Source organism: Agelaius tricolor, unplaced genomic scaffold (assembly GCF_023055355.1).
Source record: "Agelaius tricolor isolate 1412-34295 unplaced genomic scaffold, bAgeTri1.0.p SCAF_1, whole genome shotgun sequence".
In the NCBI taxonomy this organism is placed as follows: Eukaryota; Metazoa; Chordata; class Aves; order Passeriformes; family Icteridae; genus Agelaius; species Agelaius tricolor.
In genome coordinates, this window is record NW_027269261.1 from 11,574,257 (window position 1) to 11,590,964 (window position 16,708).

Consider the following 16,708-nt stretch of genomic DNA (forward strand, 5'->3'; position numbering starts at 1 on the left):
ACGAAGAGCAAATGTTTGCTCAGGGTTGATGAAGGTGAGGAGAGACTCTGGAATGACCACTCACCCACTATTCAGGCTCAGTTCCTTTTCTAAAGTGTGTGCTGAAATTTGAAAGAAAAATCTCTGCTGTTCTCTGGCTATTGCACAAAGCAAATGTGCAAAAGGTGGGTGATTCTGTGTGCTGGGGAGCTGAGAAGGTCATCAAGGCCAAGTAGGCTCCCATATTTCAGAGAGTGTCAAAGACATCTGAAAGCCTACCCGACGTTTCCATTTGAGACAGCAGCCCTTGATTGGTGATCAGACACCAGAACAGGTGTCTGTTCTTTTAGCCAGTGCATATTCAGCTTGTGGAGAGCAATTTATTTTCACAATTCAGTTGACTTAAAGATACCATGAGTTGGGATTGTGTGGGTTGTCCTGGGATGAGTTCCACTACAAAGTTTGTAGTGCAATTATTAAGATACTACAAAGTGATTTCTATTGATCTGTTAAGAGTAGCTCATCTGTTTTAGGAGGGACTGGAATAAAGAGAACACTTTTTTCATTTGAGATTAGACTTTCCCTATGGCATTTCTCAGTCTTTGCAGTCCTCCTTTGTCTTTGCCTGCCTGAGGGAAGAAGCTGTTTTATGCTTGATCATTTTGAACTAGCATATTTGGAGAAAAGTGTGCCTGACACCTTGGCTTCACCACAGCCAGATGTTCCTTTGTATTTTCGTGTGTCATATAAAGGAATTGTGGAGATGCCTGCTGTGTTTTCAGAATCCACCACGGTATGCCAGGGCCATCCATCTTGTTCCTGGGGATTAACACCACCCTAGTACACCACAGAAGCATTCTCAATCTTAGCCAGGGTAGTGATTTAGTACAACGTGACATTAGAAACATGACAAAGCAACTTCTTCCAAAAGGAAAGAGAAATTAGGACAATAACTGAAAGTACTTTTAAAACCAGCAGCACAACAAGAGACTGGGGGAGAGAATGTCTGCTCTTGTAGAGCATGATGGATTTGAAGATGCTTTTGTTCAGGCATATAAAAATATTCCAGAGATATTGTCTTTATGGATTATGAAAAAGTCAAGCCACAATTCCTTACACTGTTGTATATCCTCCTTATTTTTAATTTTTTTTAGTCATACGTGGGGCCATATTTGAATGTTTTTTCTTTCTTGTCAGCAAAGGTGTTCAAGAAATGAGCACCAGATATGTACACGAAACACAGAAATGTAGGAGAGTAAACAAGCCCAACTATATCCTGGCTAAAGTACTTGCTGCTTGATGTCACAAATCTTCTGTACCAACCTGCTTCTGGTTTGTTAACGGGTCCAGGTGCACCAGTCACACCTGAGCAGCATTCTTATGTTGTTACCACCATAAACACATGAAAAACTATTCCCTCTCTACTCATGTTTCAAGACAATGGTAGCTGTTAAATGAAGTCAATGGTTTTTGCCCACCAGCATATATCATGTAAGAATTCTCAGGAATGGAGAAAAGGAGAAAAGTCAGTGAAGTGACCTGTCATCAATGTCACTAGTGCCAGATAATAACTCTTAATAACTGCTATTAGCTAGTCAGAAAATAGAACAGCATTTTCAATCTTTGTTTTACATTTCCTTGGTTTAGCATTTGCAAAGTTCTTATTTTGAAGAAATGCAGAGGCTTGGGATAAAAAAAGATGAGCTATTACAGGAGGACTTGGCATTTGTTTTACCAACAGTTGTGTGTGACTCACTGTTGTGTGGTGCTCTGTGTGCTTTTGCATAAGTGTGATTCCAATAATGAATACATTGAGAACTCGGGTTAATTTATTAGCTAGCAATTTGTTTCTGTGTTAAATTTACTTGTTATTAAAGCACAAATCAGCTCGAAGTCAGTAAAGAGATTAATAGGTATAAATAGGAAAGATCCTGTGGGAATAACTGAGGATCTGCAGTACCTGTAAAAGATGCAGATTAAACCCACTAAAATCTTCTCTTTAGGAGAGCTTATGGCACAACTGAGCAGTGCCACCATTGCCATGAGGAGGTCTAGCTCTGAAAGTGCTGCCTTCCAGCTGATTCCTCTGGCCTGCCATGCACACCTTTTCTTTTTCTTTTTTTTCTTTTTTTTTTTCTCAGAAAAACAAAGAGAGGAGACAGTCCTCCAACTCCAAAAAAAAGAAAAAGAGAGATAAATCTGTGCATTGACTCTGAATGCAAGAAAAGAGAAGAGAATTGTGTGATTCTGAAATAAATTGCTTTATTTGACACTTTTCTAATGATCAGAAGGAAATCTTGGGTCACTCTATTACCTCACCTCTTTCTTTTACTACCTGCAACTTTGTCTATGACAATTGGTGAATATTTTATATAAATTTGTTATTTTCCTTTATAAATTAAAGAAAATCGGGATTAATATGAGAAAAATGAGTTGTTTTCAGGGACACATTTAAAAATCAAACTGAACTTTAGTAGAGAACATGTACAAGGAAGGCAGCAGCTGAACTTTAGCCCCAGAAACAGTGGTTGCACATTTTCAGTGGGTAACAGGGTAGCATTAGTGTTGCATTTAGGCTCCAGGCAGTTTTACACAGTGTCATAAGCTTGTACTATTGATCTGATGAACTGTGGTACCTTACTTCATGAAATAACTTCTGTGTAATTCGCACCTGTAAGTAGGCAGCTGCACAACAAGGGATTTGCTCTGGAGTAAAATTTCCAGTAGTGAAGCTGTACTTACATAAGTGAGAAAGGGAATTTGTATTGCACTATGTTGAGTCCTCTGATCTCTCTTAGTAGGAACAGGGAAAATCTTGTATCTTTTCTGAATACCTGTCATCACAGGTTTGAGGTAAAATTTAATTAACAATATTTCCTGCAATCTTGTCTTGCCTGAAAGTCTAATAGATTGAGTTTTATTGGAAACCACTTCTTCATTGAGATGAACATGAAAGTGGCATATCATTAACTGAAATAAAAGTAACAATGCAAACATTTTGTGATGGCAGATAAGAAAAATTACCAAGTGAAAAAATTAACTGACCTTAAAATAAAAATAAAAATCTGAGTTTTAATTCCAGAGCTTTGCAAAATTTTGTATCTGAGAGAAAGTGCTTTTCATGCCAGCAGCAGCAAACTCAAAACACATATGGTATTAAACATTTGATATTAAATCTGGGAAGATTACCTCATAGTCATAAAAATATTTTTATATAGTTTATAAAAGGTGAAGTCTAATAGTCAGTATGGCAGCTCAATACATAAGATATGTATTTCTGTATTAGGTGTGAACTACATGCACATTTGATTCTGAAAACCAGAACTCAAAGTTATTTTGAACATCAACAAAATTGAAACATTATCCAGAACATGTATTTGTAAAAATTGTATCTTTAATAGTATAAAATCATCAGTCTAATTATCAACACTCTTAAGGTACTGTAAGTAAGCTGCAGGGATGCAGCTTATTTAGACTCAATATATTGTACTTCACTGCACATGATACCTATTTGGCAATGTTCCAGTGTACATTTTCTGGAGAAAATATTCTGAGTTCCAGTTTATATGTTGGCACACTGACCTGGATTTCTGCTAGCCATCCATCATAACTGGCAGCCACTGCATGACTGTATATAGCAATCTCAATAGGTTTGAAAGATGGATATCAGGAATTAGCAGGAGATGAATCTGAAAGGTTGTGGTTTTAAAGATGTAACTAATCACAGAATGAAAAGGGTTGCTTGGACAGTATATTTTTAAAAAGAGGTTATACATATCATGTGCAATAGATCAAGTTTAACTTTTTTATCATATAAGTGATTTTCTTAATATTATTCTCTGGAATGGTTTCCCTCTTTTAAGTCTATTTGGATCAGTTGAGATGAATTATCTCTCTATTCTGAGCTGGCAGTGACTGAAGGCACAAAACTTCAGGAAACCTGGAAAGGTTTTGCTCTCTAGATGCCCTGTCTGAGAAAAAGATGAAGAACCTTTATCATGACACAAGTGTTTTAACTTTGTTTTCAGTTCATCAGATTGAAAAATGCAGGAATCTTTCTGCTGTGAATGAATTAGATCCCATTTATGGGAACAGATGGATCACCATATTTTAATCTGTTATGTTTAATCTCACGCTTGTGAGATTTACAATGTACCTCAGAGCTCTAGAGGAAAGCAAGATCTTATTTTCCAAATTATCTACTTGGAATGGATAAAGTTTGAGGTGTCCTAATGTATGATGCAACAATGGTTGCTAAGACTTTTGGTTAGTTTGCTTATTAATTCTATATGTTAATAAGCATTTTCCTAAGCATGTTCCATTTTCTCTTTATTTCACTAATTCAAATGCAGTTGAATTTTAGGGATGATACATGGTGACTAAAGATTTTTCTCAGTCTTACAGACATTTGTTCATTTCAGGTTATTTCCTCACAGGTAAACTGTAAACCATTACAAACAGCACTAAATTGCAGTCTCTTTCAAACAAGAAATATGCCAGGAGAACCAGTAAAAGGTGTTATCTGTGATTTACACCAATCAGAGGGAGATTAAAACGAGCCCTATGGGGTAGTGACAATAGTACATTCTGTAAAAGCTGCCTACAAAGCTCAGAAATCACTTAGGAAATCAACACTTTTGCATTTGAAGTCATGTAGAAACACTCTTTGTCACTAGAGCACCTGGTCTTGTGGCCTAGGCTCCAAAATCAGCCAGGCTGAGGGGTTGTTCTGGAAAGCACAATGTAGATTAGAATGTATATTCAGATAAACTGCCACAAATTTGTGCTAGCAAAAAAGCATGTCATCAATGAGGATTTAATGCCTGGTTAAACCTGCAGGCTGACACTTGAGGCATACTTAGGGAGGTTCTTATGGTGATGTTGGATGGAAAGGTGGCTGTTCTGTCCACCAGACAAATCCTACATATGAAAGAAATGTAGAGCCTGAATTGTTTTAAAACAAAAAAGCATCCTTCCCTTGGTGTCGAAGAGGAAATTTAGAGTTATGTACTTCCAAAGTAAGTCTATCACAGAGCTAGGAATTACTTGAAGGGAAAAAAGCCCTGGTTTTTAGTCCTAATTTGCCTGAGGTTCATCAGAGCAAGCTGTTTGTTATAGGTGTCTGCCATTAGAATAATTTTCAGCAGTAAAATTCCATTTGCTCAGTGTTTGTACTGCTGTTTTAAAGACATCTAACTCCCCTTGATCCCACATGAGTTTCAGTGGGGATAGCTGGTCATTTTGGTGTTTCACAATGGTATCTCTAAGTTTCTCCTTTCATGTGTCCCTCAATCTTTTATTTCTTGGTGTACTTCTGAAAGGATGATTCTGGATTCATGGACTTCAGGTGGATCCTGTTGCCTTTTATCTCAATGTGCTGTGTCCATCACTGGCATGGCCTGTGGCCAGCCTCCCTGGATATTGAACAATTACATGAACAAATTGCATATCAAGTATATGAACAATTGTGCCAGTGCTGGATGAGTTTCTAGATGGGGATTCTGTGATTTAATCCTCCTCTCTGCAATAGATGCGTGTTTCCTGACCATGTGAGCTGGCATGTGGAAAGCTTGCCCAAATACTTCTAAGTAATCAGCCATACAAACTTGAAGTCTACATTTACATTTGAAAAAATACAGCCCTGCAATGCTGTAGTATTTTGCATATCAGTGTTTGTTTTCTTCTACATTTATTTCAAAAAATATTTTTTGCACATATCTGTCATTCAGCACAAAAAGGCCAGAAGATCAAGTGGGTCAAAAGTTCTGCTGGTTCTTTTTTTTTTGTATCTAATATTTATTTCTCCTCACCAGGTGATTTGTATATTGGAGGAGTGGCCAAAGAAATGTTTAAATCCTTGCCCAAGCTGGTGCATGCAAAGGAGGGGTTCCAAGGCTGCCTTGCATCAGTTGACTTGAACGGACGGCTCCCTGATCTCATCTCAGATGCTCTCTTCTGCAATGGGCAAATAGAAAGAGGATGTGAAGGTATTAAATATGCTGGTTTTGTTGTTTTTTGGGTTTTTTATACATACATATATATATATGATAGTGAAAGTACTGTGCCAATCCTGCAGGGCTTTTTTGATATTTACACTCCATATATCAAGAGACTATATTTTACCTGCTTCTAATTGATCTTGCTTCACCCCTTCTTACATAAAGGCTGTGTTTTTAGTATTATGGAGACAGGCATATGCCTGCCCTAAAGCACAGAGATTAATCTGAGAACATGAGTTAACTTCAGAATGTTAAATGTAGGTTCCTTACTTCCCAATAGCAAGATTTTTTTGCATGTGTTTTGTTTACTACTGATGTATTTTAATTAATGATAACAACAGTAACAATTAGCTTCAGTGAAGTTCTTTATATCTTCATAACACTCAGGCATTAGTTAATGCTGAGACATTAGCTAAGTAATTCCAATTTTAAAGCAGACATTTTGAGTTGGTTAATTCAAGGCTAATTTATGAACATGTTTAATACCAATCTTCTATCTTCTGTATTTCTGCTCACCCCTTAAATTAGTATTGATATGAACCTTTCTATCTGAAATCAGTAACAGACAAATATGTTTTATCTCAAAATATTATGCCCTTATTGACTCATCTGGTATATCATGAAATTTAAGTGAGGACAGAATTAGAAGAAGTGTATTTCTAATTCAGGAATGTCAATCTCTAGCTATTTTTCCAGCTGTCATTTGATCCCACATTATTTTTACTATGGTTTATGGAATAATTTGAATACATTTTCTGTCCCTGCATATATAATTTATTCACATAATTCTGGATTTTGTGTTTATGTTCAATTTTATATGTGCTCCCTTCTCTCAAGTGCCATTCTTCTCTGGACAGAAAAATGTGTAAATGATATTATAAAATTTATTTCAAGTTGGAATCTTAATGATTTTGATATCAAGTTTGTTAAGTATGCAAATTGACATTGTAAAAATCCAAGGAGAGCTGGGGGGTTCCTCAAGTTTTAGGAGATAAAGCTTCCTGGTGGATAAAGTCTGTCTCCTCTTTTGTTGTGCCTACAGAGCATTTGGACAAGTGGAACATTTTTGTTCTTTACCTGCTACTTTAAATTAGCAATATAAGTTCTATTGTTAGTATATAGAAAGAGACACTAAAGCTACAGAAAAATAGAAGATAGGAATTTTGCATATGTCTTTCAGGAGTGCAAAAATATGTATTAGTTTGCCACTGAGTCTAGAAAATTAGATTCTGCCTTCTGAATGGTTTTAGCAATTCCATCCCTGCACCATCCCTCCAGAGAGTCAAAGTATGTCTTAATTCCATTATGCATTTCAGAGCTTCTTTTGAAATTATGTAATTTCCTAAATGAATTTTCTGTACTTCAAAGAAGTATTGCCACAGGCCTGGTGTGTGAATTCACCTTTTAAGCCACTGGCACAACCCAGCTATCAGTGGATTTAGTAGAGCTACCAACAATTTAATAAAGGCCATAAAGCTATTGTCCTTTTTGGTAGAGAGTGAGTTTTTCCCAGCACCAAAACCACCTGACACAAGAAACTGGGCAAACCAGATGTGCTGCCTGGCTCCCAGAGAGCTTCCTCCTCAAAAGCCTGCAGAAGGAAATCTTTAACAGCATGCAATGAAATATCCCCTTAACCTGCTTAACCTTGCAAGTTATAGCTTCCATCTCACTTGTTTACTTCAAGTCCTCATGTCTGACCCATCTGTCAGTCTTTTGTTTGCAGACCATTGATTCAGATTTCCAAAAAAGTGTTCTGCCACCTAAAAGATGATTTAGGTCATTTGTGAATTCAGGTGCCTCTGGCATGCCTCAAGCTGTTCCTACCTCTGCTGCTGTGTCCATCCTTACAGAGCTGGGAGTTGTGCACCAATCTCACCCTGCCACTGGATGTGTCAGACCTGGAAGTCTCCTGGGACATCAGGTCCCAAGAGCTCAGGACACAGCAGCAGAAGTAATTTCAGAAGTGTTAGTCACCACCACTCTCAATCCCAAAGACAGCTGGTACATGCCCAGTGTTAAGACATCAGGTTCTGCAAAATCTGTCCTGAGAAGTGAGGCACTTGGATTTGCTGTTTTTCAGATTTATGGAATTGAATTCCCCAACTTTCAGGTACACATCAGGGGAAAAAAACCACCAACTACAACTACTCTTTTTCTTTCTTCTGTCAAACTGTCAAACTCTGAAGCCATAATGTACTTCTAATTAATTTTATCTGTTAGATTTTTTATTTAATTTTTTTTTCTCAATAATTTGATGGTCATAAGTGCATTAAACATTTTGAGCAAGGTCACCACGGGATTGCTGTGGCATGTTGGAAGGTTTGCCTTTTGAAGCTTCAACCACAGGCAGAGAGATATCTCTATCATTGAACATGAAACATAATTTACACTTGGCAGAATCCATCTTCTTGACAAATTTTCAATGACTAGAACAGATAGAAGCTTACAGCTAGAAAGATAAATATGCAAACTAGCTCTTTGAATTGTTAATACCAAACCCCAAAGCCAGGTTGTGTCTACACAGTTTTCCTCCAGTCAAATCAATTGTACTTCCTTTTCCCACTTAAAATATGATACAACCATAATTTTTATAGAATTATAAGAAAATGCACTGTGTGTATATGTGCATATAAAATGCAATTTGTGTATTATTTGAACTACATGGAAAAAAAATCACAGTATTAACATACATGAAGATTCTTGGTAGTGAGATAAGAAATTTGTTTTAACAATATATTGTAAAGCATCTATGTGTCAGTTTATAATGCTTATTGTGATATATATTGCATGCAAGCCCTCACATAGGACAAATGTAAGGAGATTCCCAAACTCAGTCAATTAAAACAGCTGCAGTGAAGACTGAATAAATTAGAATATTTAAAAAAATAAATATGATAAAAGAAAAAGAGCTAGAGAAAGAGTGTGTTGCAGTATTTTTACTTACTACCTTAGTACTTCAATAAATAAATGTATATATAGGAAAATATCAGCTTGTTAGGGTAAATATCATAGTATTTACCACCATTATACAGGTGTCTTCAGTTCTTTGGGGAAAAAATAATCCTACTTTTGCTAAAAGAAATGCTTATATGTAAGCTAGTCTTGATGGCAATTTTAGAATAATGACTAATATAGACAAGCCAAGAGTGCTAAGGATCAATTTGATAATAAAAATTAAAAAAAAAACAACTCACTTTTTATTGTAACTATATTTTTTTCTAAATATGTGTTTTCACATGCACTTCCTAATGTGCCTACAGGGTCCTGCAGTTTATGTACTTTCAAGTCCTTGTGACTTCTGCTCTACTTTTGCAAAGATGAGGAAATTCAACATTGCATAACTAAAGTGTAAATAAATCCATGAATATATAACATTTAAACACCTACAGATATTTTCACTTCAGTTTTGTAAAGTTTCCGAGTAGCAGAATCTGGTGAGAAAAAATTGTGTCTTGTCAGCTACGGGATTCTGTCATTATAATCCTCTGCTCAAGAAAGGGTGATGTAATGCCCAAATGTTTAAACTTCTGGGCTCAGAACTCCAAAGAAAAAGAAATCACTATCTAATGTCTGCCTGCTGCAGTCAGCTGTAGATGAGGATGATATTATTTTTTTATCATCATTATTATTACTATTATAATTATTAATTTTATTATTATTAATAATACTTTTGTTTTTATTGTTACTTTTATTATCCTAAAGGGATAAAATAGAAGAAGTAATAATTTTGCCAAGACAGGGATGCAGTGTACCTTTGCCCTCCCTCTCAGTGATTTTGATGACTGTTCAGGCCCTGCTTCAGAGACTGAACTGTGCCTCATTTTAAGGAAGAGGCCATGGAGATGACTTAAATCATACTGATATGGATTTTTTAAAAATACCAGCAAATCGAAAGAAAATCCCACACTGAGATATTTGAAGGTCTAATGGGAAAGAAGGGTTACAAGGATTTCTCTCTGGGGTGTGATTTTTAATTTATTTATGTAATCTTTGGACCAGCTTTGCCCCTTTACCATCAATGACTGGCTGTGGGAATTTCAGACAGATATTGATGTGCCTCCCCCAAAACAATTTGGGACAATTTTATAATCCCAGAACCAAACTTTTTCCTTGCAGTGTGAAATGTGTGTGAGAGCTCATAGTAAACTGTGGTTCATGGTCTGCATTTCAGCCTTCATTCACCAGCCACAGAGAGAGGCCTAGAACAAGGCAGACCACAGAGGATGATGGTGCTAATTATTCTTGAATTCACTCTATCTGAACGTGACAAAGGGCTAGTCAGGATTCAGCCATGCATTTACTCTGTTAATGCATTCATAGGTATCCAAGGAAGAAAAAAACCCCACACTTTTAATTTTCCTCCATTACATGTCATCAGCTCAATTAACCATTATATTTCTAGTAAAATACTGGCAAATTACTGCTTTCTTATTTTGGCTTGCCTGAAGATTTATGGCTATTAGCATTAATTTGTTTGCATTATATGGCATTTCTTTCTCTCTTTAACAGCAGCATGCACTTTATTCTGAATGGTTTTTTTCTGTGTTTGCTGCCATTTCAATATTGCTTACTAACATTTACTATATTTTGCTTTTTTTTTATTTTGCTGACAAAGTTGCATTGATGAAAGCTGATTTGCAAGGTAGATAGCCCTGTGTGTATTAAACAAGACTGAAACCCCCAATGCACAGTTGGATTTCTGCAATAAATGCTCTGTACATTTCAGAACTAAAGTGTGCTATTTCTTTGCTGATTTTGCCTTTCACACCTCTAAAAGAATGGGCTAAATGAACCTTCATTTTCCAGCATTGCTTGCATAAAGGCTTTCAGTCTTGAATATGTTTGTACAGTGATTGCTTTAGTGCTTTGATCATTCCTTTTTGAAATTTCTTTATATTTCAGTAGTCTAGTTATGATTCTCTAGAAATAGAGTAGCTTTGTTTTTTTCATGTGTATGTCACATTTTGGCATGCCAGTTCATTAGTAGTCTGATTTTCTGCATTTCCCCTTTTAGAAGGAATCTGCATGGGATCCCCAAAGCATGTGAATCGGTTCTTGTCAACATTCCAGCCAAAGAATCCCAAACTCCTCTGAATTTCAGACCTAAATCATTTAAAATAATTTGTGGGATTAAAATAATTGTAGTAGTGTAGCTTCATTTTATTATTTCTTAAAACTTGTTTCATTTTTCTATTTCATTATCCAGTCTTTCATATCCCAGAGTTTTGATTCCTGTGGCATCTGGCTTTGCTGTTTGAAATGTGTTTACAGGAAGAAATAATGAAGTTTTTAGACAATGTTTAGCCAGTTAATGGTCTGATGCGAGATTAGCAAATAACTGACAACAAACTTAACATTCCCACTGTACCGGGAATAATTCTGCTTCTGTTTTGTGCAATCTTATGTGTTTGACATAGTGATCTTACAACTAAAGCAAACCCCCCATTTTAATGTTACATGCTGCTCCAAAACCAGTGAGTTGATGTGCATTTGACTTGGTAACTCTTTGCTCATTTGATCTGAGATGTTGGCAGCCACTCAGTGTGACCCAGTGGGAAGTGCCTTTCTTTGGGAGACGAAGTGCAAGTCCTTTTCTGTGTGTTCTCACTAGGCCCCAGCACAACGTGCCAAGAGGATTCCTGTGCAAACCAGGGCGTGTGCCTTCAGCAGTGGGACGGGTTCAGCTGTGACTGCAGCATGACCTCCTTTAGTGGACCATTGTGCAATGACCGTAAGTACATGGAAAAATGTCCCTCTGAAAACCTGAGACAACGGTTGAAGCAAGTGCCTAAAGCTTTCTGTTGTTTTAATATTAGATATTTAACTGGACTGGTAAACCCTGTGAAAGTCTGTAAGGCTTGTGGTAAGAACAAAAAATATGCTTTATAAATTTTGGACAATGCGCAGTATCAAACACAGACAGAACTTGGTTTTTTTGCACTTGATTCCAAGTCTAATATACTGATGGTTACCTGTTTGATGCAGCCCCTTTCCTGCATAAATATTTCAAATGGATTTTTCTTTTCCTGATTGAAAACACATTTTACATTTTGTTATCTTAATGTAGCACTATCACAAGGGCTATAATTACTGGGAAACAGTTGAGAAGGCTTATTATCTCCCTTTGTGGATTTCTTTAGGTGACACACTAAATATGCCAATAATAAAAGCATGCTGAGTATTTTAGTTCTTTTAGATTTCATCTGAATAACACGCAGCAACCATCTGGTCTTCCAGGAAAAGCTTAAATGTGTCAAAAATAAGGGTCCTGATTCACCAGCTTCATAATGTAGTTTTATTCCAACCTAACCTTATTGATCTAAATAGAATTATGCAGGAGTGATGGTGGAATAATAATGGAAAACCATAATGTAAATGATAACAGTAAGATCCTGACTTTTGGTTTTAATTTATCACATTTGTAATATCCAAATATTGCACATTTTTATACCCATAAGAAGATGGGATTTCTTTCAGGTATTTTTATTTCTATTTGTATACTTTTCTCTGAAAAAAAATGACTGATAATAGGAAGTGTTGTATAACCGCCTAGTCAAGTATTCTGGATTTTTCTGTCTTGTTCTGGTTCTCCAATCTACAGCAAGGCATGCCATCTTGGACAAACCCAAAACCAGCAGGATATTTATAATCTGAAAAGCTTTTGCCTCAAATTGTGTTTATCACGGGGCTAGGAAATTAACTGCATGCAAAAGCTAATAATTTATTCCCATGACAGTTTGAAAACTAGGGAAAGGATGAAAGGACTCATTCTGTTTCTCTGCAGTTGCTCTTATGGTAGAAATGAAATGTGATATTGAAAAACTTTCAATGATTTGAGCAAAGGTTTGGGTTTACTTTATGTATATGAGTTTGCACTTCTCAGCAATGTACATGATTAGTCATATTGCTAAACATACATTTTTAAAGTTTCATCCCCCTACCTACTACAAGACAAAAATGTTTCTGTTTTGCTTTTACATTGTTATTTCTGTTTTGTGATCTTTTGAGTTGTTTCAGAAGTAACTAAAACCTGTGAATAGAAAGTTGGAGATATAACATCTAACAAAGGAAAAACTCAGTTTATAACTTTTAGTAGTAGTTGTTGTGTGGACCTGGAATATTCTATGAATTATTTCTTCAAGTGACAGGTAATGCATAAATGTGGCAAATTATGAGCTTATTTAAGAAAGATATTTACGTGTGAATGCTCATTTATATAGTAACATAATGGACTACATTGCACACAATTCAAATATTTCACAATATGCCATGTCTGATGATGGTAAGAGAGTCCTTTTAGAAGCTCGTTGCTAAAAATACTTTATTCCCAGAAAAAATCTTTTTAACTGTTTTTTTTTTTTTTAATCACAAGCATGAAATATAAATTTATCCTCAATACTGATGTTTTGGAATAGAATGCAGAGTCTAGCAAATATAATACATTTGATTTCTGCTTTATCTTGGTTCCTTAGATTAGTTCAGATACCAAAAAAATCTGCAAAGCCTATCTAACCAGAGAGAATTTTTGTAGCGGTAAATGTGCCAGAAAGGAGGAAAAATGATGTTGTCAGTGTCATTTGCATGCTCTGAGCCTGCTCTCTGCTGTGTTTGGGAAGAACATAATGGGAAGAGAAATGATGAAATGTTACTACAGCTTTTGAAAAGTGGCCCAGGCTGCACGCCACAGACTAAACTTCATGGCACTGAAATAAGACAAATTCCCTTCATGTGAGGAAACCTTCCAGTGACAGGTCTGGAATAGCAGCTGCTTGTTGCTGAAAATGCATCCCCTTCAGGAAGGATGTAGGCACCTTCCTGAGCATCTTTCCATTGCAGATTGTGCGTGGAGCAGCACTGGTTGACAGGAGCTCAAATTTAACCCAGTGTTGCTACTCAGGCAGGCCCTTGGCTCACTTTGCATGTGAATATACTGTTTTATATAAAATGGACTGCTTAAGATGTCAAAATCTCATAGACAGAATTTTTTTTTTTTAGTTCTCAAACCCCAGCAATGGACCACTTAAAAATAAGTGTCAGTGGTAATAGCAGAAACATTTAGAAGTACTCAGTCCCTTACCCAAGGTGATGATATCGCTATTAAAACACAGTTAGAAAGTGTGCCATTCTTGCCAAAATTCTGGACAGATGAAGGAGGAAGGGAACAAAACAACAGTCAGAGAAGAGGGAGTGGGTGTTCAGATGGGTGGGTGGGTGTTCACTCTCAGCCAGGATTTAACCCATCACACCTCACCTCTGTTTTGCTCCACGAGTTCTTAAGGGACATATCTAAGCAGAAACGTCAGTGATAAAGTTGCCAAGGTGAGAGGGAAGCTGTCCAACCCCTCTGTTCAGAGCAGTCAGATTGCACAGGTTGTCTGGGTCCTCTGCAAAGATGGAGGCTCCATAAGCACTCTGGGAAACCTGTCACAGTGTTCATTCACCTTCTTGGTACAAATATTTTCCTAAAGTTTAAATTATATTTCATATGTTTCTGTTTGTCCCTATTGCCTCTTGTTCTGTAACTGGGCACCACTAAGAAAAATGTCTTCTTTACCTCACATAAATCAGTTATTTCATAACATTGATGGATCCTTACTGAGCCTTTTCTCCTGGCTGAGTAGCCCCTGCTTCCTCACCCTCTCTTCATAGGAGAGAACTCTTGATGGCTTTTGTGGCCCTTTGCTGGGTAAACATGGGTTTATTCCTGTGTTCTCATGATGTTCTTGCACTGGGGAGCCCAGCACAAGGGGGCAGTGCTCCAGATGCATCTCAGCAGTGCTGAGTAGAGTGGAGGGATCACATCTCTCAACCATTCTGCAACATTTTACCACCAGAAACTGGTATTGGGCTTTTTTTGCCATGAGAGCACATTGCTGACCCACGTGCAACTTGTTGACTATCAGGATGTCCAGATCCCTCTCTGCCAAGCTGCCTTCCAGCTGGTCAAGCCCTAGCTTGCCCTGATGTGAGGGTTTATTCCTCCCCAGGTGCAGGATTTGGCATTTTTTAGGAGGTTCTTGTCAGTGCATTTCTCCAGCTTGTCAGCATCCCTCTGAATGGTAACACAGGCATCTGGTTGATCAACCACTCCTCCCAGCTTCCTATCATCTGCAATTTGCATAAATGTGCACAAATTACCTTGCTGCATTTGAGCTGATGCATTCTATGCACTTCCCATAGTAACCCCAGAGCACTGAAGATCTGACTTGCATCATTCCTGGGCTTTACAGTGCAAATGTTTCACTTGTATCATTCTCATCTTAAATTTCCAAAAGAGGAGATATGGAGGAAATAATGAAAGCAATGGTTTCATGGAAAGTGACATAACACATTTCACTGTGCAAGATATTTCTTTAATTTTTGTGATAACAACTACATATTGCTCCTGTGCTCTTCAGTGTATTATTGGAGGTATGTATGTGGAAATTAAAATGAAAGCTTTTTTTCTTTTAGGGACTACACTCCAATAGAAAAAGAACTGGGTCAGCTAAGTGCAAGGCTATAGTTTTAAAAGTGTAGTCAGGAACAGCAACTAAAAAAGTTGTAAATATCAGTAGTCCAGTGAGTATGAAGTACCTTAAACCTTCATGGTGGCAGAGGTGGGAACTTTCAGTGTCCCTGCTGCAATGTCCTGTCTGCTGGAAGATAAACACAGCAGGACAAGCTTAGACCCCAAGTTGCTATCAGGTTAATAATTTTTTCTTTTGACATGGTATGACACTTAGAGATTTGGGGCACCAATGCTTTTTAGGTGTAATAGACAGAAGTGTTACACTGATTAATGTAAAGCTGAAGTGGTTTTTCCTACAAGTGGTATCATACAGAGACTGTACTAAAAGGACAGGTAGTGGCTGTTCTTACAAATGGACACACATCCAATGGGAAAATGCATCATGAACATAGTAACCATATCTAACAGCAGGTTATGTAGTGAAAGGTATCCTCCCAGGGAAGTCATCTTTTCTTTTTTTTTTTTTTTTAATAAAAATAGGGTTGAAAATTATTCTGGCACAGCAAAACAAATCTATAAGAGATTATCTGCTTTCCATAAGTTTGCACTGGTTTTTATTCGGGCAGTCTTTCAGTACAGCCGTATTAGTGAGCGTAATGGCGTGTTTGTGGAAACAAATACTGCTATTATGGCATGGAAAATAGCAGACATAATAACATTGTCATATTGCATTAGTGCAGAAGTGTTCTGTGCCAAATTACAGGGCAGCTTCAACACTGTCTGTTACCTTAAAGGAATAATGTATTGGTGTTGTACTCGTGATAGCCAACACTGTGTCAACACTTGCACTAAAATCCACTTCTGAAGGGTTAGTGCTTCACTATGCAGTCTCTCCTGGCTAGGAATTCAACATTCTCAGCCATTTTAAGTATAAAATTTCTTTTTAAAAAGTTCTTTTATTTTATTTTTACTCTTTATCAAGAAAAAAATCAAAAGCCCTGATTTAAATGGAGAACTCTCTCAGTATTATAAACATGGCTTCACAAAAAATGTTTGATTTTTTTGATATTTGTTTTTATTACAGATATGCCTTTTAGCTAGACTTTACCTGTCTTTGCCAGATTAAACTCCAAGTGTGTCTTGGTTTTCATAATCCCCTTCTGCATTGAGGACTGAAACATGTATGCTTCCAGAAAAAACAAATCCTAATTATTTCACACTGAACACATTGAATGGTGGATATCCCTGCCTGTTGCTGAGGATATTAGAAACAAGA

General features: G+C 36.9%; 1 protein-coding gene across 29 annotated transcripts in view; it reads left to right on the forward strand.

Moving 5' to 3' along the window:
- NRXN1 (neurexin 1) overlaps positions 1 to 16,708 on the forward strand; it is a 679,845-nt gene that overhangs the window by 331,468 nt on the left and 331,669 nt on the right. For 17 of the 29 annotated variants that reach the window (XM_071422904.1, XM_071423060.1, XM_071422942.1 and 14 more), the window contains 2 exons: positions 5,793 to 5,966; positions 11,593 to 11,712. In XM_071422904.1, coding sequence (XP_071279005.1) covers positions 5,793 to 5,966; positions 11,593 to 11,712 — 294 coding nt within the window. Of the gene's footprint in view, positions 1 to 5,792; positions 5,967 to 10,596; positions 10,624 to 11,592; positions 11,713 to 16,708 lie in introns of all 29 variants that reach the window. The other 12 variants (XM_071422858.1, XM_071422867.1, XM_071423014.1 and 9 more) reach the window with 1 other exon arrangement.